Raw genomic sequence first — 27,616 nt, forward strand, 5'->3', positions numbered from 1 at the left:
TTAAGGAAGTTTTTAGAAGCTTAATTAAACCAGCTGCAGTTCAGTTAATTGTTGTGGGTGTTTAGAGGATATTTTTGCCATGATGTGTTAGGAGACCAACCTTTACTAGCTTTTAAACTACTATTCCATCACCTCCAGTTCTCTATTCATTGACCTTTTTAGTTGCTATATTACTGGTCTGACAGGAAATAACATGGATATGTATGCACCAGTCACTACAGACTGTAAGTATGTTTTGTGTGCGCACTGGGGATGCAGTCAAAAGTGTGGTTTGCTGTTAAATATAGTTTAGGAAATGCCATTGGTGAGTTTTTACCAGATGATTCTTGGGCTTGAGGGAAGAATGGGGAAAAATATGAACAATAAATTAGCAAAAAATTACAGTTGTTTAACTATTAAATCTTAGAGTCATGTTACTTATTGTTATATGTTATTACTTTTTTGCCATAACAGAAAATAATTAGTACTTTACAGGAGAAAAAATCTAAGAAAGTGGAATGATGCCTTTGTTTGGACCAAGTATTAAATACTAGATGGCAGCTTTCAGGTAAATTTTGAATTTTAGATATTTTATTAAGGAGTGAATGTTTAGTATTCAGTCTTAACAATTATTGGCAAACTTAATCAAAATAGGGCTGGTTGATATATAGCTGACTACCTATAGCCATTCTGTGATGAAGGGAGCAGGCATGCAAGTTCTTTCTACTGTTCAGATAAAATTTTGAATGGACTCTTTGCCTACTGACCAAGTTTCAGTACAAAACAAACAAAAATTATAACATTCCTTCTACCAGGGTGCAGTCCAACTGCAATCAAAATTAAAAAGTAAAGAACTAACATCCATTAAAATTACACAAAAGCAGTAAAATCAATATATACCATGACATATCTATAAACACAGTGAAAATAACTTAAGCAACTGTAAAATCCTAAAGAAAATGTGTCCCCACATATAATGAGCGATAGATATTTTCTGTATTTTCTGTATTTGTCTCATACAATGCAATCTCCTATTTTTCAATAGGCCACTTCAGATGTTAAATTTCACTAAGGTAAATTTGTGAACCAGTCCCCAGTGTTGTAAATCTTAACCACTAATACCTACCCCTGCTCTCTGAGGTCTTTGTAATCTCAGTGTCAATTGGCTGTTTTTCTTTAAAAATACTGTAAGAATGTTGTCTATGTGAAATTAATTTTAGTCCAGATTACTAAATCATATGGCATCTATACATCAACATTTCTTAGATGTGCTAGATGTTTTTAGTTCTTTATATGGTCTTCAGACATCTTGATCACATATAGTTCTTCCATCTGAAGATAAAACTACAATACATGTTTTGGGGTGGGTGATGCCTTTCCATTTTGCTTTGAAAAGAAAGAGAAGACACAAATGTAGCAAAATAATTGCAACAAGAGCTGTTTTATGAAAAGCTATCAAACTACTGTAGTACCCTTCATTTTAGAAGACGGTGGCAATGTAATATAAAATAATGCTTGCTTAGCTAAAGTTTTAGCAAAATCTTGTTTGCTAGTTTATTTTTGTGTTGTTTTTAATTTATAATCTGCCCAGCTATTGAAGTGCCAACTATTCCCTCCATCTTTACTATAAATTGTGTAATTCTTCACTGATTTTTCCCTTTTCCAACTGCAAGACATACTCATATATCAAGCAGTGAGATAGAGGGGGGTGGACATGGTGAAAGCTTATTGTAGCACAATATTGATTGATCAACTGATTTTTCAGCAGCTTTTAGGGAAGTGATTTCAGGATGGAGGCATTGCTGGAAAGAATGCAAACCCAAGGACAGAGCAGGTATGTATTTGCTATTGCTTGATAATGTTATTCAAATAGATACATGAAGTCCCTTAAAGCAGTTTTTATATTAGCTACTTCCTTTACCAAATTGTCAGTAAAATCCACATTTATTAAATGCACCAGTTTGGGTTATTTATCACCATTCTGATACAAAAATAGTATCTACAGCTTGTAAATCTTTTTCTTATATGCATTCATTTACAATTTGAATTACCTTTTACTAATGTAAAACCAATTTAGCAATGGTATTGCTAGGTATTTTAAATAAACTTTTAAGGATGTGTTGTAATTCAGTAGCAGCTTTGTATTTTGCTTGTCTCCTAATTTCTTGTTAAAATGCAGCTGCAAAGGGTCATTAAAATGGTAGTACTATGCTTACTTTTAAAGTAGCTATTCAGACTAATTCAGGCTGATTACAGACAGATATGTAGGCAATTTTAATGCACACCTAAGTGCACTCAGTGTAAAGTAAATCTGAAGAATGTAGCTACATAGATTTAAGAACAGTTATTAGGTTATTCTCATTTGAGTACACATATACCAGCTATGTTCAGTTTCTGAAGAGTTTTATCATTATACTTGAAATTATGGTAATAATGAAAAAATATGAACACACTTTATGGACACCAGAATTGTCTAGTGGTGCAGCGCAGCTGTTATATTACCAGGGGTCACCATTACAATTTAGAACAATTAATGGAGTGGTTTGTGTTTGTTTCATTATACAAGTAACAAAACTACTTTCTTGCATAGAAACTGAAAACACAAAGGTGCAATCTATGGTCATTGAGATATTAGATCTCCCATTTGGACTTTGAATGTCCTCACTCAGCCACTATGGAAATCTCTGAGGCGCTTTAACAATTGTGATATCAAAGCTCTGACATTAATAGAAGTAAGAAGGAGTATTGTGTCATGGGCAAACTAGAACACAGTTTGGATTCACAGATTTTAGAACAGTACTGTTGCCTTAACATTCCTGGTATGTTTAATGTATTCCAGCAGAGTGTTATGATTTATATACGTTCCCTTCTACTGGATACAATGAGAGATTTTTTTTAAATCAATAACCCAAAACAAGTAGGAAAGGAGAAAAATGCTGTTCCTCCCTCTTGTTTTCACCTTGCTTGAGTAAGACTAGCTGCATTTTGAATTTGTTCAATTGGTTCTTTTATCTCTGCTATTTGAGCAGGATTATACTGCAAATGGTTTTCTATTTATTAAAAACCCATGCTTTTTCTTATGTGTTTGCTGTGCCTTTGAAAGAACCAAAGTGAACATCCAATCAATGTTTGGAGAAGCTTGAGACGTTTACCTCCACTAGCTGTAACTGTGCTTTCTTATCAAATTATCTTTTCCATTTGTCTTCTGTAGGTTTGATGTTTCCCTCCCCCAGTGTCAAAAGTCTCTGAAAGCTCAGATCTTAAATGAAGTTTGTGTAACTAACACACAAACTTAATATGTATGAGGGCTATGCAGAGTTGAAAATGATTCAGAAGAAGTGCTTCAGAGTTCATGAGAGACCAGTATCTCTTTGCTATTCATTAAGGCAGCAATCTCTTTTTTCAGGTTTTCATGCAAGCCTGGAAGATGTGTCTGCTTTAAGATTTACACTACCAATGTGTAAATGAATCAACTAATTAAAGCAGCCACACCTTCTTTAAGCTGATGTCTGGAAAAAAAAACCTATGACTGCTTCATTTCTATGCAGTTTTATACCTGTGGTGATAACCTTATATGATAGTTGAATTAATAGTTTCTTTTGATTAAACAAAATAAGTAAGTAGAATAACCTGAACTGTGATAGCATCATATTATGTGTAGGATTATATGTTATTGTTTGGATAAGAATCATGCTTATATGTTAGTAATAAAGGGTGCTCAAAAATGGAAGATATGATCCTTGCTTTTTTCTTTTGAGAGAATATATTTATTCAGATTTTAGCCTGCTTTCCATTCAAAGTAATATAAAATTGAGCTAAAGTTGCAGGCTATAATTCCTGCAACTTTAGCTCAATTTTATATTAACTAACACATGCTAAATTGAAGAGAAAACATATATTTTTTTCCTCTTAAAGAGAACTGCCGATATCAATTTCATTTCTTGGGAGAATTTGAAATAGGCATAGTTGCTTCTTCTAAGAGGATGCAGATTTCAAATGATTTGATTCAAGGGGTTAATATTGTTCAGCAATAACCAAATAAAATATTGGGTAATCAGAAACACTACCAGATAGATGGCCAGACTGAAATGGCAAAGAAGCAGCTCTGGGTCTCAATTTTTTAAAAATAACTCTGTGTTTAATGACATGCTGTGATATTCTTAACTGTCTTCATTTGTGAATTCATTTAATTATTGGGCTTATGAGCTAGTTTTCATGCCACACTTGTGACAATTGAGGTTTAGACTTCTGCTCTCCAGCAAAAGTCTTAAGAGAACTTGCAAATGGAATGTTGCTTTCCTCTTACGATCAGTTAATTTTTTTCCCCAGTTGAGCATTTTAATTCTAATTTAATTACATTTTTCAAGAGACTGAAATTTAATACTTAAACATTTCATTTAATGCATAGCACTTTACTTCCAAGTAAAGTGTTCGGATTTTGTGGGGGACCACAAACTGATCAGTGCTTCTCAATTTATTAACTCACATCTTCCATATGACATTTATGCTTTTAAATTTTTGAACCTGTTTGAATTTAAAAACATTTTTTCAAAATCATACTTGTTTTAATCCATCTATTTTTTGTTCAATTTTGTTTTAATTATGTTTGATTTTGTATGTCATTAGTAAATATATTTTATACATTACATAACAAAAAAGGTAACAAATAAATGACTCCTGGTGTTTGTAGGCTTTCCAGTAGTAACCTGTTTGTGTATTGCATAGAATCTATGGTTTACTGGAGTTGAACATATGTCTGTATTATAGGATGTCTTTGAACAGTGCCCATACTGCTTTTTATGGAGGATCCCACCCCCAGCCATTGAAATTAGAAGCCCCAAGGACAGAATAGGTATATAATAAGGCTGTGAGGTATTTTTGATTTGAAGACAAAAAGGTGCTATATAACACCTGAGGCTGCAAATGTATCACCTGTCTGCAACTCCCTAAAAAATATACAGATAGTCCTCAGTTAATGATGGTAATTAGGACTGGAATTTCTGTCACTAAGTGATGCAGTCGTAAAGTGCAACAGCAGTGACCGCCCTGCTTAGCGACAGCAGTTGCTGTTGTTAAGTGAACTTCTCACTGTCGTTAAGTGTGACATCACATTGACATTTGTGACCTTCTGCTGGCTTCCACATTGAATTTGCTTGTCAGAAGCTGGCAATTAAGGTTGCAAATGGCAGTCACGTGACCACAGGATGCTGCGATGGCTGCAACTACAAGGATGGGTTGTAAGTACCACTTGTTCAGCGTTGTCATAACTTTGAATGGTCGCTGAACAAATGGTTGTTAAGTGAGACCCACCTGTACATATTTTATTTTCTGTGTAGTAGCTACAGAGGGCAGCTGAACAATACCAGGAAAAAGTACAGTTGCTTTAAGAAGTTGTAGATAGATACTGTGTTTGTGCTTCTGCATACTCTGAAGCCTCTTTTTGTGTGAGAATCTGAATCTGCTACATAGCCCTGCTATAGAATATTGTCAGCGGCTGATCACAGAAAAGGGTGAAGAAAACTTTGCTTACTAGTATCACTTCTCGGATAACTGTCGCGTAGTCAGAACAAGCTATTTTCTTGATAGCAGGAGCTTCCTGACTTCGTGTGAGGCAGAGCTGCAAGAGTTGATGAAGCAAATAGATATCATGGTGGCTCACAAGAAAACTGAATGGGAAACTCAAACTCAGGCTTTGGAGTCTTGTTTAGATATCCGAGAGCAGGAGCTGTCCTCCCTCAAAAATGCATCAGAGGAGAAACGCAAAGAGGTATTTCTATAAATTTTATGTCATCTTCATTTTATTTAAATAGACTTTTCCTTTCCCTGTAAAATTCCACTATAGATATTGACCCCACAAAAACGTACCTGTTGAACATTTCTGTAAGGTCATTTGAAGGGATAGGTTCCTAAGTAAAAATGCTGTGAAATAAATGAAGTGTATCCACTAGCCATAGTTTGAGAGTTCTGCAAATGGTACGTAAAGTTCATTTGATAAAGTTGAAGTGGCACATTCACCATAACTTTTATTACTTCTGTTTTTCCCATCTGTTCCTTCTATATTGAAATATTTCATGTGTTATTTATTACATCATGATTTGATTCACATTCTTTAGTCAAAACCGCTTAACTGGTCACTGATGAAATATTGTAAAGATTAAGAGTATAACACAAAAAGCCAAGGAAAACGTACTGGAAAAAGTAACAGTCCTGGCATAAAAACAGAAACACACACACACACACACACACACACACACACACTGTGTATGTATGTATAATATATTTCAAACACAATCTCTTATCAGGCTGCAAAAATGGCATTGGGCTCTGTGAACTTTTCCACATGAGTGATTTATAGAGTGACCCTGCAGCAATATACAGCCTGTCTTCTTTAGTGATTTGGCTGGATGATACTATAAATTGCTAGTATAGAAATGCTCAGTGTCATGCATCCTTTCCTAAAGAGAACACTACATCATGGGTACATCAACTCACAAAATATGATATCTGTGTCTTACTGTCTTTCCCTTAAGATGGTAATATGAAGGATCACTAGTTTTTCAGAACTTACAAATGATCTTAGTCAGCTATTCCTGTGTGGAATAAAGCAATGAGAAACAGTGCCATACACTCACTTTGGAAATCAGTATAGAAGGATACTGTGTTTGATACTATTAATAGTTGACATGGCCAGCAGAATTGACAGGTTTTTTTTATTCTCCTAGGCGTACTTCAACTGTCAGAGCACCTGAATTGGGCGGCGCCAAAGTAAAATGAATACATTTAAGGCTATTTTGATATTGAGCTAGTTCTGAAAACAGGAAAGTGGGTCCAGTTTGTAATCATTATCCAAGAATACCTGGAACTCCCTAGCAATCACTTGCTTGAACATGTTGGCCCTAGGAGATGATGTTTGCAGTGGGCAACTGTTGCTATAATGTAGGCTCCAGGGAAGACTCCTTTATGATAACCACCCACCAGTTTTGTTCATCCCTTATTTAGATATGGGAAAGAAATTTCACTCATGTTATATATCAGCAAATGATTCTGAAGATTGGTTTAGTTTTATTTTCTCCTTTAGAAAATAGTCTTGTTTTTTCATTTCATTACCATGGCAAATAAGTGGCATAGGCAGTTCCTCACATGTGGCTGACTGTAATTCAAGTTTATATAGGGTAATCTTAGGCTTGTTCAAATGTAATGGGCCTCCCTGTGTAATATGGAGCACAATGTTATGTTACCAGAAGGACAAGTTGTTCTATTTAGGCTGAAAAGGGAAAGTGTAATTTTCTTCGTTACCCTTGGAGAGGTTTAATTTTTTTTCAATAGTAAATTTTATTAAGTTTCAAGAGAAGAATAAAAACTACAGAAAAACAAACTACAAAGAAAGAAAGAAAAACTAAAAAGGTGCAGTAACACAAGAGAAAAAATTTTCAAATTTGCAAAAAGATGTGGCTTCCAACTTTTAACAGCAAGGATATACAAAAATTTCCATAATCAATCTCTTACTCTATATTAAACCAAAACACATTATTTCTATAAGTCATTCCACTTTAACACATGATAAAAATCACTAAGTACAGTTACTCCTTATATTAAAATAAAAAGAAAAAGTTCATATAAACCTCCTAAACATCTTTCTCCCCCACAAAAATAACACATATTTAATTCCCTTCCTACCACTATTCTATATGTTTGTCTACTATAATAAGAATCAAATTAAAAAGCACATAAGTTGTCTGCTATTATACTTAATAATACAACAGTTTTAATCCAATCTTAATAAACCCAAAAACCAAAGACAAATCAAAACAATAAATCCAAATCTTTAAAAGCAAACAGCATCAACCAAACCCTAAAAGCAATCCAGATAAACATTCTATAACCCTTATCCCACTTAAAAATAAACCAGAGCAGTTACATATCCCCACAATGTGCACAGAGCTTTTCTCTTGAAAGAATCAAACAGCCCAACTGCCCCCCTCAGAGATTCCAAGTTCTTTTCATGGCAATCCACCAGAAGATCAATTTTACTTATGGCTTGCAGATCACTTTTTTCCTTAGATTTCTCCAACACCACTATCCAATCTTCATCTGATAAAAATCCCAATCTCAGTCTTTAAAAAAACAAACACCTTTCTATCACTCTTAAATTCCTCAATTTCATCCACCACATCCCCAACCTGATGGCACATTTTAGATCTCATATTTTCCACAATGTCCTGGATGTCTTGCATAAAAACTTGACAGAAGTCAGAAGAGATCTGTTTAAAATCTTGGTGGAAGTCAGAAAGAATATGTTTAAAATCCTCCATGTCTCACACAGTAGATTATGGAGCCCCCTAGGAGCTTAAGCAGCGAAAGTCGAAGTTATGAAAAAGTTCCGAAGTGTGTTTACATGAAGTGAGAGTGAGATAGCAGAGAGTTCTCAAGGGAAAGTGAAAACAGGAAACTGAAGGTTCAAATCAGCTGATTCAACATGTAGGAAAATGCTGCTGTCTTCAAATTTAATACAAAAATAATAACAGGAAGACAATTGTTTACTCTCAATCCTCCTTTATATTTGGAAGGAAAATGAAATCCAAAACTTAAAAAAAAATAATTGAAAAGTAACCCCAAAAATAACGTTAAGCACCAAGAAGACCAGCATCTCCTCACTGTAGAAAGCCTCTCTTGGAGTACATACACTAAAAAAAAAAATACAAATTGGTGATTTAGAAATGGGGTGGCCGGTCTTAGTATCCCTTTAAGGCTACACAGCATGGCTTGGAAAGTATGAAATCCCTGCCTCACAACTGGCTCTTACCAGTTGAATGCAAAACACTGTTTGCAATCTTCTGGCTGCAAGCAGCCATCTGGAGGGCAGATGAGATGATTCCAGGTACTCTCCTTTATCCGGAGAACGTTTCTGGGCTTCAGGAAAACCTGCCTGAGCTCGAAAAAGGTTACTGCATTTTCAGCTCTGCCTGTTCAGTCCACCATTCCCATCAGAAGCCCTGGAAAGGTTTAATTTTTGTTATTTGAGGTGGAAAAATCATTTTAGCAGAGTTTTAGTTTGCCTCTGAGTAGAGTAGGTCTGAGCAGTTTGCATCCTTTCACCTATTTACATATGGGGGGAGGGAATCCAGAGGGCAAGGAAGACAGATGGAAAAGAATGGAAGGAGGCAACAAATGCAGCAATGGAACTGGGGGGTAGCCCATGTATATTTTTATATGCATGACAGGAGTAATACTTTGTTTCCCAGACAGTGTGCTGGAGAGGTAAAGGAAAATGGGGTGCTTGAGGCAGAGGGGAGTACTGATTTACTAATTTAGAGCTCTGACTCTTCCCTTTACTGGCATATAGGCATTAGTAGATTGGCTCTGTGTGGATATAGCATTTAGCTGAAAAACATAACCTATAGAGTTGGACTGTCATTTGTGAGGACACACTTTTATATCTTCAGTACTATGGTTCCATAGCTTTGCTGTTTTTCTACCCCATTGTCCAGGTAATGTTTCCCAGACAGAATTTTCTATATTAAGATCTATACTATTATCTTCCAGATTGAGAGATTATGCCAGAGATTAGAAGAGATGGAACAACTGAATCGTGAGATGACTATAGAATATGAACGTCAGTTAACAAAAGTGCAAGATGAGGTGGGCTCCCTGAAAGATAGTAGAACTGTCTTGATCAAAATGTAAAGCGAGCTTTTCCATAATGTTTATCAAATGAAAAGGGGGCTTGTATATCTGTACGTATAGGTATTGAAATCAAAGACTATGGATTGGTTTCAGACAGACATTTTGAATAAGAAAGAATACAATTCATGTCTAACAGAAGACAGTGCTTATATTGAGGCAACTTCTCAATCTTTTCCTTTCATAGGGAATTTGTATATGCTCTTCTTTTCCTTTGGAAAATGATGTATGTCTACACTGAACACATGAAGAGGGATTTATGTGATGAAACATTCCTAAATGTACATGCATAGAATTACCTAAATTTATATTTAAATTAAAAAATATTTTTAAAATTTAAAATTATATTTAAAATCAATAAAAAATAAGAAACTGAAAAGCTTGCCATTACTTCAAGTATTTCAGTGTAAAATTTCAAATGCTGTAGTGTCATTTCATGTGCAGCTTGTGCTTTTTGTTCTTTCTCTTTACTTGAAGTTAAAAGCCATAAGAGACTAGTAGTGTATTAACCTGTTCCCCTGGAATGTTAGTTCAAGTCTTGTTTACTCTAGGCCAGGCCTTCACAACTTGTAGAGGGGAAATTAATTGATAAATTATAAATTAATTAACAAATTAAAAATCACAGTGGGCTGCAAAGGAATACCTGGTGCACCGATCAGCTCTTTGGGAGCTAGCAGAGCAGGTGCAGCGCTGGAGCTGGTAATTAGAGGTTTAGGCATTAGAGGCTCTAAGCTGTGCATCTTTCAAGCAACGATGGCAAATTTATTGACTTTTTAAAAACGCTGGTGCGGTGCACAAGGCTGCTTGGGCCACATGGTGTTCAGGCCTGCTCAGGGCTATAGATGAAATTAAATTTTGTGCTCTTGCTTTTGCAAATTGAAGATATTACTTCATTTCAACATGAGTAATGGTTCTTGTTTAGGAGGGGCCTCCAGGGAGGGAGGTAGGGTCCCACCAAGCAAGATTGCGGTTCAGTGGCAGATCTTTGTAAAGTTTGGAAGCTGTAATGGCAGCACAATTGAACTTTCAGTAAAGTTAAAAAGCAACAGCAATCCCTAAGGTATCATTACAGGGTGTAGTCCTTATTATTTTCTCACTTTTATGAGTAGTTATGCCCCTATCTGAAGTATCCCAAGTTGCTGTTGGATATTCATGTTTATTGCTTGGTATGAAAGAAACAAAACCCTTGTGCAGCATTGACTTCCTCCTCCTCCACTGCACCCCTCATTGCAACAAAAATGTGTGACTCTTTTATAGCAGGCTAATTTGATTTAAATCAAAATCCTCATCCTGAAGAAGTATATATATTGGTTGGAGTGAAAGATAAAACTATTCATAGTCTATTGGCAATACTGCTCCCTTATTTATCTTTTAAAAACTTTTAAAACTATCGCTGTTCTATCTCTATTCCCTTTTCCTCTTCTATTTGTTTATGCTTGCTTTGATGGGAGTTAAGTTTGGAATTTACAGATAAGGTTTACTTTCTTTATCTTCAGTGAAAGATGGTTAACTTCTACTTGTTATAATGACAGTTTTTGCAACGTTTCTGAAATATTCATTTTCCCCTTTAATTTAATTTATAAAATATGAATTTTCTGGTCATTGGATATAGACTATGGGTTTTCAAAAGAAAATCTGTATTCCTCTGTTTTAGTATTTATGCTGTCAAAAATTATTTTTCTTTTTTGTAGCTAGCTAGGCTGAAGAGAAGTTATGAAAAATTGCTGAAGAAACAGTTGAAAGGAACTAGGCAATCTTCCAAGAGCCAAGAGGAGGATCAGTCTGAAATAAGCATCATGACCAAGAAATTAGAGGTAGGTAGAAAAAAATTTGTCTTGGTCAGTATTTATAAATTCCAGTAGGTATGAATAGGTTTGGAAAAATCTCAAGATGAATTTTTTTAGACTTGGAAGTCAGAGAGTTTTAGCTCAGTATAAGTCCAGTTGAAATTAATGGGACTTCTTAGTAGTCATACGATTGCTCAGTAAAACAAATACATAAAACCATGGTCTACCACCAATATATTCTATTTTCTTGTACTTCCTAAATAAAGATAAGTTCAATGCTTGCCCCAAGGAACAAGATTCCTCCCAAGATCTGGATGGCCCTGACCTTACCTGCCTTTCAGAAGACTTTTAATATCTGGCTCCCCCACCCCACCACCCCCGGTGCTTGGTCAGGAAGTTTTCTGTCTGTCTAGATTGCTTTTGATTGTTTGGGGTTGGATGCATTTATAGTTTTTAATGCTTTCTTGGTTGCTATGTGTAGTTTTCATTTGTGTATACCACCTGAACTTTTCTAGAAATTGTCTCGCCTTCTGGACAGAATTCAATTGAAATCTCTGCTGTTTAAAAGTAAAAGTCACGCCTTCCAATTTGTCCCATTGAAATGGAATCTTTTTCTGCTTTAATGTCTGTCAAAAAAGAATACTCTTTTCTTTTACACAAAATTCTAATAGGAATTTCTTTAAGAACAATTTCATCTGTATTGTCAGTCTTCAGTCTTGTATTAAAATGCTGTGGCAAAACTAGATCCCTTGTCTTCTTCCTGACAAAGTGCACCAAAACATCCGTTGGGACATTTCTTATTCTTGGAAATCTTGTATTTATTCTACATACTTTATCAATTTCTGCCTCTGTATCCCCCTCACCCCAAATCTAAAACATTTGCTAAAGCTTTAATAACCTTTTCTCTTCACCAGAATCCCCTGGGATTGCTATAAATCTCAAACAAAATTCCTTCACTGTCAATTCCAGTAGACTAGATTATCTAGTTCTCTTTCCAACTCTCTTGCTATAACTTCTGTCTTATTCTCCAAAATTTCCATTTCATCATTAATTTGTTTTACATCTCCAGACACTTGTTTTACAGAGCTTTCCATCTTCTTATCTTCTTCTTTCATCTCCTCTTTCATTTTTTACACGTCTTTCATCTATTCTTTTTTTCAAAAGCTGTCAATTTAGTAGCTGCACTGGTTGCCAGTTTGCTTCCAGGTCCAATTCAAGGTGCTGGCTTTGACCATTAAAGACCAACATGGCATGGAACCAGGGTATTTGAGGGACCGGCTCTTCCCAATTAACATCTACCTGTCCCAGCAGGTCAGGTAGGAGGGGTATGCTGTGGATCCCATCTCCAAAGGAGCTCCATCTGGTGGGACCCAGTTGGCATGCCTTTTCTGCTGTGGCCCTGCATAATAATAATCATAATAATCACATAATCATCATTCCACAACCCCCCCACCAGGGTGGGATTAGCCCCATCTCTATTAGCCTTCCAGAAGGTCCTTAAAACATGTTTTTTTCACCAGCCTTGGGGATCCCAGGGACAGCCTGCAAGGTGTCTGATTGAGATTAAGTGATATTTGTTCTCCCGCTTTCTTGGGTTTTATCTGTTTATTTTATTTATTTTAGATTGGTTTTAGATTGTTATGGAGTTTTTAACTGTTGTGTTGTATGCTGCTCAGAATCACATGTTTGTGAGATGGGTGGCTATATAAATATGCTCTCTCTCCCCCACATATAATTTAGAATTCTGTGCTTACTATCATTCATGTTTAAAGTAAACAACCAGGTATATTGGATAACAGTAACCCTGTTAGCAGCCTAGGTAAGATTAATAAGTTTTCTTTTAAAAAAAGGATTAAAAATAGATTTTAAAAAATAGAAGAATAGTAAATATCTCTATAAAAATCATTTTAAAAAACAAATGAAAACAAATTACTGTTTGATTAGTGTCTTTGCATACATATGGTTACAGATTCAGTGAAATCTCAGTTGAACAGACCAGTTGGAGGGAGGAGATGTCCTAATTGTCTATTGGAAAGTACATCATTTACAGTGGCATTACACAAATAATGTAAAATGCTGCAAATGTTTTTGTTTATGTCATTTGCAGAATAACGTATTTGTGGAAGTGATCGAAAGTGTTGTAATTTGAATCATTTGTGTAATGACTTCATTATGCAACAATGTATATGTAACAGGAATTTCATCCATTCCAGTGAGGTTCACTAAATCAAGGTTTCACTGTATTAATTTTTCATTTACCTTAACAATATAATTTTGTAGTGCAAAAGGCATGTATATTAAATAGCCACAGATCTTAACTTTTCCTTGTGAATTGTGCTAATTGTTCTAGCAATTGGCAAGAATAGCTTTGTGGAACATGAATTTAAAAAACTCAATTTTAATTACGAACAGATTGTTTTTTAATTAGAAATCCTCTGGTCCTGGGAGAGACAAGATAGTGATTGAGATGAGGGTTGTTATAGCATATTATTAGAATCCATCAAAGTAACCACAGGAATGATGTTACTCTTTAACTGAAATATTAGCTTTAATATAAAGAAACTTGGAAGTTGAAGTATGATTTTGGACATTATATGAGAACTTGCCAAGTTCTGACAGTGATATATTACATTAAAGAGAGTTAGTTAAGGTATATTTTTGGAGTCTCTCTATTAAACCTTCCCCTTCTTGCTAATTCAATGTGCCAATGGCCCAGAGCAGGCTTCCTCAGAACAATTATAACAGTAATAAATATATCAGCCAAGGAAATGCTGCATTTTTTAGATCAAGAACATTGTACATGGAGCACTTGAAAAATGGGATATTCTTGCAACAAAAGGAAAATCTTGGGGGACAGTGTGTGAAGTTTATACAGCAGATGAGGGAAACATAATAATTTATTACATAAAATATTTATTGTGTCGAAAGTTCCTTAGCAGATTATACTGTCCTGTGATAAACATGAGTGAGTAGCTAGCAGCAGAATATTGAAAGAACTGGTGATGGGAAGGCGATTGGTTGAAATATCTGACTCCTTACTGATGGCTAGTACTAACTGATCCATGTACCTAGATATTCATTTTTTTCCTGTCCTTGTATATCTCTCCCAAAGTTGGGAGAGTGAAACAAGTGAATCATGCCAGGTAGACATAACTTTCTTTGATTAATAGAGTAGCTATACTCAAAAACCCTTCTTCACATTCAGTAAATTACTATTTGTTTCTTTTTCTCTCTCATTTCAATCTTTCATTAATTCTTTGGCGCTGTTTATGAAATATATTATCAGTTTTTCCTATGCCATACTTGCAAGGCATCTGCTCCTTGTAGTGCTCCTTTGGAAAGCAGAATGTTAATTCATTAAAGGCAACTGTAAGTCTATGAGTGACAATATCCATATGAACAATAACTGATATGAAAATTTAATCCTGGAAGGAACTCCAGAATACTATTCTTTTGAATGTGGATGGCATCCTTCTGATGGATTGAAGTATATAATGTCATAGAAAGGAAACAGATAGAGGAAAAAGAAAAAAAATCAGATTTGAAATCTTTGAAGTTATGCATCCAGATTGTAAATAAATAGTAATTGTCCTTCTAGGAGTTCCACCAAAAGTCTTTAGATTGGGAGAAGCAGCGCCTGCAGTACCAGCAGCAAGTTACTTCATTGGAAACACAGAGGAAGGCTTTGGTTGAGAAGTCTGAGCTAGTTCAGGTACAATTAAGTTGAGTTGTTTGCCAGGGACAGGACTTATGGCAATCTTGAGGGTTATTCAGAGAACGTTTGAAGTGACCTTGAGTCTCCTGTGGGATCACCCTGTCCTGTCCAGTATGTCCAGTATAGAGGTGCTTAAAAGTATGTCGCTTTGGATCATTTTTCTCAATAAATAAATGAACAAGTATAATTTTTGACTCATTTGTTTAATTGGGTTCTCTTTATCTAATTTTAGGACTTGTGTGGAGAATAGATCATGTTTTACGACATATTTATCCAGACATACTGAAAATTCCAAAAGGTTCACAAACTTCTAAGCACCACTGTACGTATAGTCAGGAAATAACCTAAAATCTGTTCAGTAACAAGTAGGCATTGGTCCTTTTTGCTTAAGTTCCCAAACAGTTTTGTTGGGAAAACATATAGTATGATTTTTTAAAACTGTCTTGTTAAAGGCTTTGTAGTGGCTAAGTGCCTGATAGTATGCCACAGTATATATGCAATAGATTTAAATGATTTCCATAAATAGAGAGAGAGTGTGTGTGTGTATTTTACAAAATGTGCATGTGGCAATATGGTGTAACCAAAATATTGTAAATCCTATTGTTTATTTCTCGTGAGGTAAAAACAAACCTTCACTGTTTCTAAAAAAATAATCTGCATGTTGGCTTAATGCAACTGTGGTTTAGTTTAACAGATCAGCTGTGAAAAAGCTTGCTGTGACAGCCAAGAAGCTCTTGCTGGGAGCTCTCCACTTAATCGACTTTAGAGTTGCCACTGAGTGGAAGTTGTGCATGGCAGAAATTGGCTGTGATGGGATTGAAGCTGACACTGATGGTGGCTTTGTAAAAGGCAGATGCTGACAGAATTGCTTGGAAAAGGCCTGTGCCCTTCTGAAACAAGTGCCTTGCTGCAATTGTGTCTATGTTCTTGATGGTTCGGCTTTTTAAAAGAGGGCTTCAGAAAAATTTGCCTGGCATACTTCTGTTAGTGACAAGATAATAGAAAAATAATAAATGGCATTTTTATTTTCTAGTGTAGCTGTGTGATTGCCACTTTCATGTTTATGGGATAATTGGAGTCATGGATGCTAATGATGAAGGTTCTGCATAAAATATCTGCTTCCCACTCAGAGAATTGAGTATTTATGATATTATTAGATTTAGGGTGTATTTTACCCTTTTTCTTTTAGGAAGTATGCCATGTGAAAATCATGTGATACATAAGTACCATGTAGAACTCTACTGATGAAGTAACTACTCAGGCTATCTGGCAAAACTAATCCATGCAGTGCCCTTCCAAAAGTGGTGTTGGGGGATCAGAGATCCTCTGGTGCAAATTTGGGTAAAGCAAACAGTATTATAGAATATTTTAGGGACACATACAAATTGGTTTATTGACAGGCCTAAAGAGTAAGGTTACAATCCCTCTTTATAGACTTACGCAAATTAGAATAAAGATATGATTGAAAAGAGCAACTAGGTATTTCACTGTATATAACACATCATGTGCATAGTAAAGTCAGGCCATTAGGGTGTAGCTATGTGGTAATGGGGCAGGACTTCAAAGACCATAGGGTTTTGAAAGAAGAAAGAGGCAGTATTTCATGAACATAGTTTCTTTCTAGGGAGTTACTTTTTTTGCTTTCCCAGAGCTCTGCTTGCCTCTCACTATCTTTCCCCAGCTTATCAGCAACCTTTGGCCTTCTAAATGTTTTATGGCTCAACAAACAGTTTTTCCTGAGAAGATGTATTGGGGTCATGGGCTTTTAATTTGATCCCAAGAATTCTTCTTTGACAGAAATCTCCTGAATTTCTGCAAACTGTGTGTGTTCTGCTTGATTCAATAAGTCAGTGGCAAAAGTGTTAAATTTCCTTCTACAATATTTGTTGTTTGCAAATCCTTAGTTTTTTTTCCATCAGAAATAGTGTCATGATCAACACTAGTAGCGAACAAAAATAAAATTCAGCAAGAATATTTTCTTACATTGTTAGAGCTCCCACATGCACTCTTCCAACTTCTACTAGTTTGACAGATCACAGCCATGCCAGCCTTCTGTGCTGTGTTAAATTCTGATTGCTTCCTCTGCAGCCCAGGAATGTTGCTTTTCTCAGTTTTCTAGTAGAACTGAAAGGTGAAGAGTGTAAGGAAAAAGCTGTAAATTTGTGAACAAGAAATAAGAAATTGGTATGCAATATTTCTGCCTTTAAAATAATCCTGTAACAGTAACTTTTACTTTCGAAATAAATTTATTTGCATCTGTTTGATCTGCAATGCTTTTAAAAAACTTTTAATATATGGAGAGTTTATTAGTCTGAACTGTCCAGTGTCCAGAAATTTTGGCTGCCTGCAATAGCTGGAAATTGTATCAGTCCTGATCTACTGCCCACATGGAAAAATTGAGTGTTGCCTCAAATAACTCATTACTTCTGATACTGAATCCTTTATAGGGATAAGCCCTCTTTCTAGCTTGAGGTTGTTAAAGAAGATGGACATTGACTTTTGTTGTGCTTGCTTTGGAGGCACTTGAGTATCTCACAGAAAAGAGGCCAAGGACATCCCCTGATGCCATGCTTCATTTCAGAATTTCTCAATCACTTCTGAGATTCAATGTGACATTTTCAGACTTTTCTTTTAAAGACCAAAACTGAGTTGCAGATAATGGGACCTGAAAGTGGTAAACTATCTCCTTGGCCTAATAGAATGGTATTTTTGATTGGATGTGGACAACTAAAGATCTGATTGAGTTAAATATATGATGGGTGGCTCTGAGAAATTTTTCCAGCTATAGTTCCTTATTTCTACAATGGAAATAAGCTCTGGAAAAAAATCCTCTTGTGTTGGTAAGTACAATGACATGTGACTTCTGCATCCAACTTAATTTTTACTCTTGAAGTATATTGATTAATTTTAGCAGAATAATGTTTTATACTTCATAGACTCAACTGTGCAGCCGGAAGCAAATGTTTGAGTCTGTGGAGCTGGCAAGCCAATCTGAAATCCATCATTTAGCCAGCAAGTTGGAAAGAGCCAATGACACTATTTGTGCCAATGAATTGGAACTGGAGAGGCTGAATATAAAAGTAGATGATTTGACTGAAACTAACAAGAAGGTTCTGGAAGAACAGCAAAAGCTTCTACATGAGCTGAAACTTTCCCGGAACTCCCTGGAGGTGTGTAAATGAATTGCTTGGAAGCTGGATAACATAGTTGGCATATTATTATTTAGTAGCTTTCTTCTAGCATTACACTGAGGCTAAATAGGAAACATAGTTTGGTAAGGAAGGGATTGTTTCAGGTTGTTCTCCACTTGAAATGTAAATTTAATCCCATTTGTTATATTTATTCCCTGGTGATTTTCTTTTCTGAAGGTTCTCCATGATGAAAAGATGGAACTCAAGGCCACTCTGCTGTCTCAGGAGGACTTCATCATGAATTTACAGATTTATCATGAACAATTACAGAAGGAGCTGTCCAAGCTAACTGAGACTCTGCATGTGAAAGAAACTCTTATCAGGTGGGGCTGTCAAGATCAACTCTACTAAATATTTTAGATGCCTTAGGAGAAGTCTGTGGTACATTTGTTTTTCTTGTTCCAATTCAAGAATATGTTCTAAACTTTCTCAAAAGTTAGAAAAATTTAACTTAGATTAATATGGAATATGTCATTATTCTTCAATTAAGAAGACAGAGAAAACATGATTATATGGGCTTATAACACAATTTAAAATGTTTTCAGAAAATGTTTCTCAGTAAGAAAAACAGATGGATTCTCTCTGTGTTGATAATGATTACAACTGTTGACTGTCTAAGAGAACTCAGCAAGCCAACAGTTTTTATGGGAAATTAGCATAATTTCCTTCGGCAAATTGAACTTTTTCTTAAAATTCTAGTAGAGCAAAGGTAATGAAAACAGTTACCAAATGTATTTGTGCATCATTATACTGTGATACTGTGCCTCTGGCTGTTGACTTTCAACACAGTTGCTGCTACTTCTCTAGATTTGAAACTGTCAGTTCAGCTGGTTTATCCATTGTGAGTCACATTTTTTGAGATTGTATTTTTGCTGTGGCAGGAATGTATGCTGCTGTCCTGTGAATGCATGAAATATCAGCCTATCCAAATTCATTAAGTTTCTAGTGTTGTTAGAAGCTCATCATGTTTCTTAAATTTGTTGTGAACTGCTCCCAGTAGTATGTAAGACTGGAACCAATAGTAGGCATGGCCATCCTTCCATATTTTCTCTTTTTCCTAGACCCTTCTCTTTTGTCCTACCTATGTGTCTACTAAGGAAAGATTTCTCTTCCCAGAAGCCTGCAGGGGATTGCCCTTCCCCAATTCTCCATACTTTACAGTTCTCCCCATTTTTCCCTGTTTTGTCTTCCCCTTTTCTGGATTCCCCTCTTTCCTTAAAACTAGGCCCAGAGATTCACCCACCCACCCCATTTTAAATAGTAATATCCCACCCCTACCCCGTGTGTGTATGTGTCTTCAAGTCACTTTTGACTCCTGACAACTACATGGACAAGTGACAAGAGGTTGACTGGCCCAAAGTCATCCAGGTGACTTCCTAATGCAGGACTGGAATTCAGGTTTTCCTGCTCCTAATCCAGCGCTTTAACCACTGAACCAGACTGGCTCCCTTAATATCCTCATATGGTGTTTTAAATCCAATATTAGGGAGACCAGTGACAATTCATTTGTCAGATAGTCAGGATAAAGATTAATAACTTTGAAAAATGATTGATGAGAGATTATGCTGTGATTTCATTGACTGACAATAGCTACTAATGTAGTACTGTGGTAGAACTTATTTTATTACAATTTTGATAAAATACTTAAAAGTCATTGCAGCCTTCATCTATGTCATGAGTGTATCTACAATATGCCTCCCTCTACAGCTGGTATAACTGACTTTGTTTGTTAGAAGGCTTCAAGCATTAATCTGTTTTGTCCAGGCAGCTGCAGAAGACTGTAGGAGCCAAAGGAAACTACTATGATGGAACAGAGTTAGAGGAGCATTTACACCAGCAGTTTGATTGCGTTGAAGTGATTCATCTTGAGGGCAGGTACATGACCTCAAAAATGTCTCCATCTTTAGGGAAAAAATGCATAGGAAACAAGATGTGCATCTTCAGTGTGGGGGCCTTTTAGACATATCTATATTTTTAGCAATTTACTGTATTTTGGGGTTATTCACTGCTTTTGTCTAAGAGTTATGCCTAACTGGATTTTGATTTTCTTCTGTTGAACTGTTAACCTTATTGCTGGGTGAAATCTGTGTATCAAAATTAAAGTTCAGATAAAAAAAATCAAAGAAGCAAAAAGTCTGCTGGATTTGTTAGATTTGGCATGATGTTGCTTACAAAATACTTACTTTTGATTCTTGCATGTATCTTTCTTGGCTTTAGTTTGGGATCCCCAGATGGAAAGTGCATCCAGCCATCTGAAGAGCAAATGGAGAAGTTACAGGAACTTTGGCTAACTGAAAAGCAGCTTTGCCAAGCCAAGGCTGAGATAAAAAAAGTGGGGATCTCTTGTGCAAATAGATACATTAAGATGTACAATTTATATGTCCTTAAAACAGATTGAGACAATATGGAATTTCTTACATTGTGGAAATGTAGACATAGAAACAACATATCATTAAAGTGTGCTAAAAGACAGAGATGAATTATATTGAAGGAAGATGACCCAGAATTTAAGATTACAGTATTCTTCCTGCAACCAGAAAACACTCACTGCTTCTGTTATTGTAATCTCCATGCCTCCAAGATGACCTTTACATTTTAAAAGTAAATTATTCATGGAAAAAACACCATTCTCCCTTTCAGGTTAAGTAAATAAAGTAAGATAGCTACAGAAAGTACAGTCTAATATCTGTTTATATCCTGGCCGCCTAAGGTGCTCACCTTTAAAAACGAGAGGGACTTTCCTGATGTAACATGTGTCTTTGTTATAGAGTCAGCAGAATTTCCAAAATTCCAAAAGAATAGCTGAATGCAAAGAATTGTAGACAGGGATACTCATCCAGCCTTGGCATAAAAAGAAAAACTGAACAAAACTCTGCACAATTAAATGTCAGTAGTATAAAGCAGCTGTTTGAAATCAAATGGAAGATAGACCAGCTGGTGAGAGGGCATGCTTAGAAATTGAAGTATAGTTCAGTTAAAGTTTTCTGTCAGATCGAACCAGAATAGCTACCAAATAGTATGTTGTCCTTACTGGTATATCTTTTTTTCATTTTCCCATCAAGTCTGAATAACTTGAGACAAATTTTCATTATAAATCAATCTAAAGAAAGAAAAATAAAGAACAGAAAAGGACTATCACATGGATCTATAGCCACTCATGGTTTTCTGAACAAAGGCTTTAAATTTAACCCCTTCTCCCTCAAAATTGTGGGGTGTCAGTGTCAAGAGCCAAGGTGTATGACAATATTTGCCATCCTCGTGTGTTTAGATGAGAGGAAGTTATGTCGCATTTACTCACTCAGCCCAGCATCACAAGAAAGAAAAAATACCCAGTGTAGTTCAGGCTTAATGGGAAAACACCAATAAATTGTGATGTATGGGAATTTAAAACTATGAACTGAAGCACCGCTTCTTTTTTTCTTTCACACTGCTGGCTTCAGAGGCAACTTCTAATTGGTTAAATCAGTTTCCTAGTTCTGACATCATATGAGACTGTGGTTTAAGACATACAGAAATTTCTGTGGGCATTATGTGAGGAGAAAAAGAAATGCTTGAGCTTGGTCTTGTTCCAGGAGATTGGCTTGTTGAAATGACTGTTTCATCTAAATTGAGCTTAAGTTGCCCATTTAAAGTTGCATATGGCACTCTGAACACTCTATATGTCTTACATTCTCTTACAATCCATATCAAATATATATCTCACCAAGATGAAAGATGGTCCTCTAGGAATAATGTATAAAATCTGGAGGAGTTGGGAGCATTGTCCTAAGGTGCCATCCTTTTCTTTGAGCCATGCTGGGCCTTTAGGGATAACTTTCCACTACAACCAGCATTCCAACTTGCTTTGTAAGACCTGCTGATGTTTACTATGAATGGCTTTAGGAGGTTATTCTGTTATGTACACTAACCTGCAGATCTGTAGGAATTCAAGCTATATTCTAAAAGCTGCCTTTACTTGGTCATATTTGTATGTTGTTGGCCACTTTTGTTGAAAGTACGGGAATTCATCAATAAGCTTCTATTTAGTTGAGTACAATTACTCCAGATGAATACTCCAACTTCAGATAGGACTGTTTTACTGTAAATTAATGCAGTGGATTTCTGAAACAGTGCTGCAGTGTAGGATTCCATAGCAAGCTAAAAGGAGGAAATTATGCTACCAGAGATATCACTTAATATGCTTACTGATTATTACAAAAATGTTAACCTGCAAATTTATATCCATTTCTATCTAGCTGAAGGAAGAGCTGTTCCACAAGGAGCAAAGTCATAGCAGAGAAGTGGAACTAATGAGGCTGGAGGTTATACAACTAACACGGGAACTGCATCAACGTGACATCACAATTGCTTCTTCCATGGGTTCTACTTTAAGCTTGGAGCAACAGCTAAAAATAGAGATTGAAAAAGTGGAGCAAAAGGCAATAGAGCATAAGGTAAAATAATTGAATTTAAATTTTTTTCATATTGTAGTACTACAACCTGTTAGATTGAAAATAGTAATGTGAGACTTGTTTTCTCTAGTGATTCTCTTGTACACCCTTTACTGTTTTTGTTAATACTTTTTCAAATTTAGATATAATTACTAGAAACTTCAGAATGTGCAAGTTTGGTTTTTCATATTTGAAATAATTTATGATATTAAAGGAGACATGGCTTGATGAGAATATATAGCCAAAGGGCTATATATTCCCTGCATCTAATCTATACTAACAATTAAAAAAAATTGAATTTATCTCTTAAGGCTATCCTGTCTCAGTTGGAAGCTCTCAGACAAGAAAATCACCATCTGTCAGAAAAGCTGCAGAAGGTAGAATATATTTTGATTGAGCTATGTTATTAGCAGTGAGTTGCTTGACTGCTTTGTTGTACAGACAAGTATTACTTTTATGCGTTTATACAAAGTTGAAGGTGATTACATGTCTTTCTCCCCAAAGCTAAGGCACTGTATGTATCTGCTGTAGGAAGTAACAGTGAGGTGTAAAATTGATTAGGAAATTTGCTTCTCAATATATGATTTGTTTTTTAAAAAGTTGTAGACAAATGATAAGGTATTATTTTATTTGGTGTGACCACTAGATGTCAGTGCAAGTTCATACTGTAGTCTCAGTGCTCCCCTCTTGATTTCTGCACAGAGAGGGGACATTTTTCCTAAAAAGACTCCATATGAGAATGAGAGCTTACAAATGTTTCATATTTGGCATGAAAGGAAACTAGGCTTAGCTTGTTTTTGTATCAAGAAATAAGTTACAGAGCAAGAAAAAGAACAAACATTTTATAAAGCTCTGTGTTTTTACACAGCACAAGGATTTTATTTATTTATTTATTTATTTTTCATTTGAAAATCCAGAATGAACCATTAGAATTTACAAATATATTGCAGTTCTTGCAAACTAATTATAATGGGGTAGGGAGCAGAAACTAACTGACTTTAATAATTTTAATCATTTACCCATGTAACCATGAAGAAAAAAAAATGGAAATGACAATTCAGAAATACTTTTGCTCAAGGCAAAAATTATCAGTTATGTCCTAATTTGTGTTTATACTTGTATTTGGCTTTGTCCATAATAGGATTTTTAAACTCATTGCTGCCTTTGTTGTTTATTTAAGTTTTTATACGAAGCAAAAATATACTAATCATATAGCAACGTCTACTAAAAGTATTAGGTGATTTTGAGTACCCTCAACAATCAGAGAGCAGTCTCATTCTTTGGATGTAAATTATGAGCTATATAGCTGAAACACATTTAACTCAACTGATTTGTTAGTGATCACAAAGTGGTCTTGAAGTTCATATTCAATTGAGAGGAATGGGGGAAACTTTTGCTCTGTAGCTTTGATCAGTTCAGATGATGACTCAGACATGTTGTGATTGATTTACCTTCCATTGGGGTTCTGTTCTTAGTAAAAAGACTTGTAAATTTCTTAAATCTGAAAAACAAACTAAACTTTAGGAAGATTTGAGTTTCACCAAACAAAACATTTCTTACTAATGTATTTCTATCATTTTAAGGCAAAAAGTACTTCCTTTGCAGAATTCCAGGAAAGTTATAACAAGGTTTTAAATAAAGTGGAACTTCAGAATAAGCAACTACAGAAAGAATTAGCAGAAACTAGAGCCAGCTTGAAACCTTCATCTTGGGTTTCTCAGAGCAAATATGATAATACTGTGCAGCAACTGCAGCATCAGGTGACTGACATAACAAATGCAGAGAACAGGTAAGAATTTATATGATTTTGAAAATGGAGATGGTTTTTCAAAAGCCTAACAAATACTAGATTTTGATTTTAAAAAGTGCTGAAGCACTCTAAAATATATTTAATCTTTTATAATTTCTAGTCATTTCCCATATTTTTATTAACTGTAGGCGAGATTTTATTCATGCTTTTTTTTTTACATTATTGCCAAACAGGAAGAACCTCCTTCCTTCCCTCCTTCCCTTGTGATGGATAGTTTCTTAAGGTAGCAGCAGTTGTAATATATGCCTTTTGAATAGCACAGAGGGTAATTATATTTAAATTTTCTGTGAACTATATTGCCTCCATGTGATTTCTGGCTGTGATTTCAGCACTTAACATGGATAGTTTCCCTAAACATTTTTGCAGATTTTAAGCTGAAAATCACTAGTTCGTTGGATCTAACATGCTATTTCTAATAAATATACAGTAGAATGCAAGAATTACAGCACAAGCATGAGGAAGAAATGAAAGCACTTCAGGCTAAATTTGACAGGACTGTTCAACATTATGAGGAGGAACTCCAGAGAGTAAAATATTTTCCATCCAGAACACTTCCTGTTTCTAGTACAGCTGCTGGACTACCTCAGCTCAATAGAATAAACAGTGTGGAATCTTTGCCTTATGAACCTCTTGAGAGATCAGATCGTTTGGCTCGTGAAAACACAGAATTTTCTTACAAGGTATCAAGAGAGTGTGAGAAGGATTTTTTACCTTTGGTAAGCATAATAAAATAAGAGATATACTATTTTCTGATACCACAATCTGTTAGAGGTTATGCATTCCTTTCAGTATGTCTTTGAAATATTTTCACCCACTAATGCCATGCTACTTCCTTTTCAATCAATACTGACTGGAACAAGCCACAAAGAACGTCTGTAAATCCCCAGTTCCCAACTATAATAAGTGCAAAGTGTTTTCCAAATACTGAGGAACAATACTTGTAAATCAAGTGCTGGTTTGTTACTAACTTTGAATTTAGTAGAAAATATGGGACAGGTCACTGCTGGGGAAGGGACTGCTGGAGTGAGTCCTCAACCTCAGTAGGTATAGAAAGTGTTTTAACATGAATGTTGGTTGTTTTACTACCATGAGCAAATTCATATGCCCCCCCAAAAATGCATGGAATATAAATATTTACATAAACTGAAGAATGTAACTTTTTGTTTGTATGTCCTTTTTGATGGGGTTAATTATAAATTCCCAATGAGATCTTGAATATTTAGCATTCAGTTTTCAAAGGGTATGCTTCCTAAGCCATATGGTTGCTGAGGAATGCCAGTAATTATGAGGAGACTGTTAAAGGCTCGCAGTTGAATCTTATTATTGAGAAGTCAATCTCATAGATTTCAGTAAGACTTTCAGTTCCAGGAATATGTGTCTAAGCTGAAACCTAGATGCCTTAAAAGCCAAATGATAGTTATTATCATTTTCGGTAAAAGTTTTTCAATATGCAACCAAATATTTAATCATCAAATATTTAACCATAAACACATTAAATAAGCTAGCCATTTAAGTGATTTGGCTTTTAAAAAAATAGATACTCCTTTTAAAATATGTGGATGTGCAGATATTTCTGTATCTACCTTCTAAATTGGGATTCCATTTACAGTTAAATCCTTGTACTGAATACAGGAATGAACCTTTGCCTTGTGATTTTCTATTTTCTATTTATTATTATATCTCTACATCCAACTGTAAGAACAGTGTCCAGCAATACAAAATAACAAAACTAAGAACTATAAAGTACAATAAAGTACCATATAGGAGTCAGAAGCAAATCCTTCAAATAATGCTTAAAAGGGTACATGTGAATTAGAATGTACTAGATGCCTGACATGCTCCACCGAAAGAGTGCCACGACCACTCTTTGTGGTTATGCTTCGTAAACATTTCCCTCCCTTTGGTACTACAAGCAGTGCCTCCAAAGATCTTAGTGGGCAAGGATTGATATATACAGACAGAAGCTAGGAAGCAAATAGGCAGTGTTCCAGAAACAGTTATAGAGCCTGTTGCAGTAATCTAGGAGCAAGGTTAGTAAGACATGTATCACTATGGCCATGTTATTCTCTAGAAAGGTCTGGAGCTGATAAACCAGCCAGAGTTGAAAATATATTGTGAAACTGGTAGTATCGTTCTCTTCCTTTCAATGCTTAAATACAGAATAAAAATAAGCATTAGATTAAAACTGATTGTTTAGGTTCACAGCCTTGTTGAACATTCTTTTTTTTTTAGAGCCCCCTGCCTACTACAAATGTAGATGTGATTGCTGCAAAGTTCCTGGAAGAAGAAGAAGAAAGATCCCATCATATTTTGGAATGCTTAGATGCACATATTGAAGAATTGAAAAAGGAAAGTGAAAGGACAGTACAACATTTTACACAGCAAAAGTGACTTTATTTCAGGATCTGTGGACTGAAGACCTTCTTCATTTATGCTCCTTTCTTTAGAGGACAAGACACAGCTACTGCCCTCAGGAAGTAGGTTTCTCTGCTTCTTTGTCTTAGGCTATTCAGTGGCAGTGAAATCAAGGAAATGAAATTTGTCTGTAGCAAAACATTTTGTCTGATCACAGTTATTGCGCTACTACAGAAAACATTTCTAACTGGCCTATAGCGTTCTGCTTCCCTAAAGTAAAGAGTGTGCTTCAGGAGGGGATGATGTTGCTATTCTAAGGAGAGCATTTAAACATTTTATGCGTACGTGTGCAGAAATAAAATGACGTAGATACTACTATCTTATTTTAATATGAATGCAAATCATATTGCTGATCATTTGAATATTAACTTCCTATCTATGTCCAAGATTCCATGAAGTGTGACAAGTGTCCTGAGAAAAGGAGTAAAGAGAATGCCATTTTGCTCCTTTTCTAGTTTTCTCTTCTGGAGTAAGTGAGAGGTGTCTACATTTTTAGAAGCAGTGCATATTTGGTGCCAAGACCTGAGATTACTGCAACTACTATACTGCTGGGTGTTGTTAATAACTCTAAAGTAATACTTGCTCCAAGAGTACATCTTAATGTACAC

The 27,616-nt window shown here is 35.5% G+C and overlaps 1 protein-coding gene across 6 annotated transcripts; it reads left to right on the forward strand.

Moving 5' to 3' along the window:
* The first annotated feature begins 426 nt into the window (after window positions 1-426).
* On the forward strand, window positions 427-27,323 carry CEP63 (centrosomal protein 63). 6 transcript variants are annotated; one of them, XM_063306809.1, is made up of 15 exons: window positions 427-547; window positions 1,748-1,813; window positions 5,566-5,746; window positions 9,523-9,618; window positions 11,352-11,474; window positions 15,046-15,159; window positions 18,099-18,332; window positions 18,531-18,676; window positions 20,118-20,228; window positions 20,571-20,685; window positions 22,589-22,786; window positions 23,095-23,160; window positions 24,367-24,572; window positions 25,021-25,309; window positions 26,826-27,323. In XM_063306809.1, the coding sequence occupies exons 2-15, from the start codon at window positions 1,770-1,772 to the stop codon at window positions 26,982-26,984; spliced, it is 2,082 nt and encodes a 693-aa protein (XP_063162879.1). In that variant the 5' UTR covers window positions 427-547; window positions 1,748-1,769; the 3' UTR covers window positions 26,985-27,323. The 6 variants fall into 6 exon arrangements, with proteins under 6 accessions (XP_063162879.1, XP_063162881.1, XP_063162878.1 ...); XM_063306811.1 differs by having other exon boundaries at window positions 5,569-5,746; XM_063306808.1 differs by having other exon boundaries at window positions 428-547; window positions 1,745-1,813.
* Window positions 27,324-27,616: the final 293 nt, after the last annotated feature.

This window comes from Candoia aspera, chromosome 6, assembly GCF_035149785.1.
Source record: "Candoia aspera isolate rCanAsp1 chromosome 6, rCanAsp1.hap2, whole genome shotgun sequence".
In the NCBI taxonomy this organism is placed as follows: Eukaryota; Metazoa; Chordata; class Lepidosauria; order Squamata; family Boidae; genus Candoia; species Candoia aspera.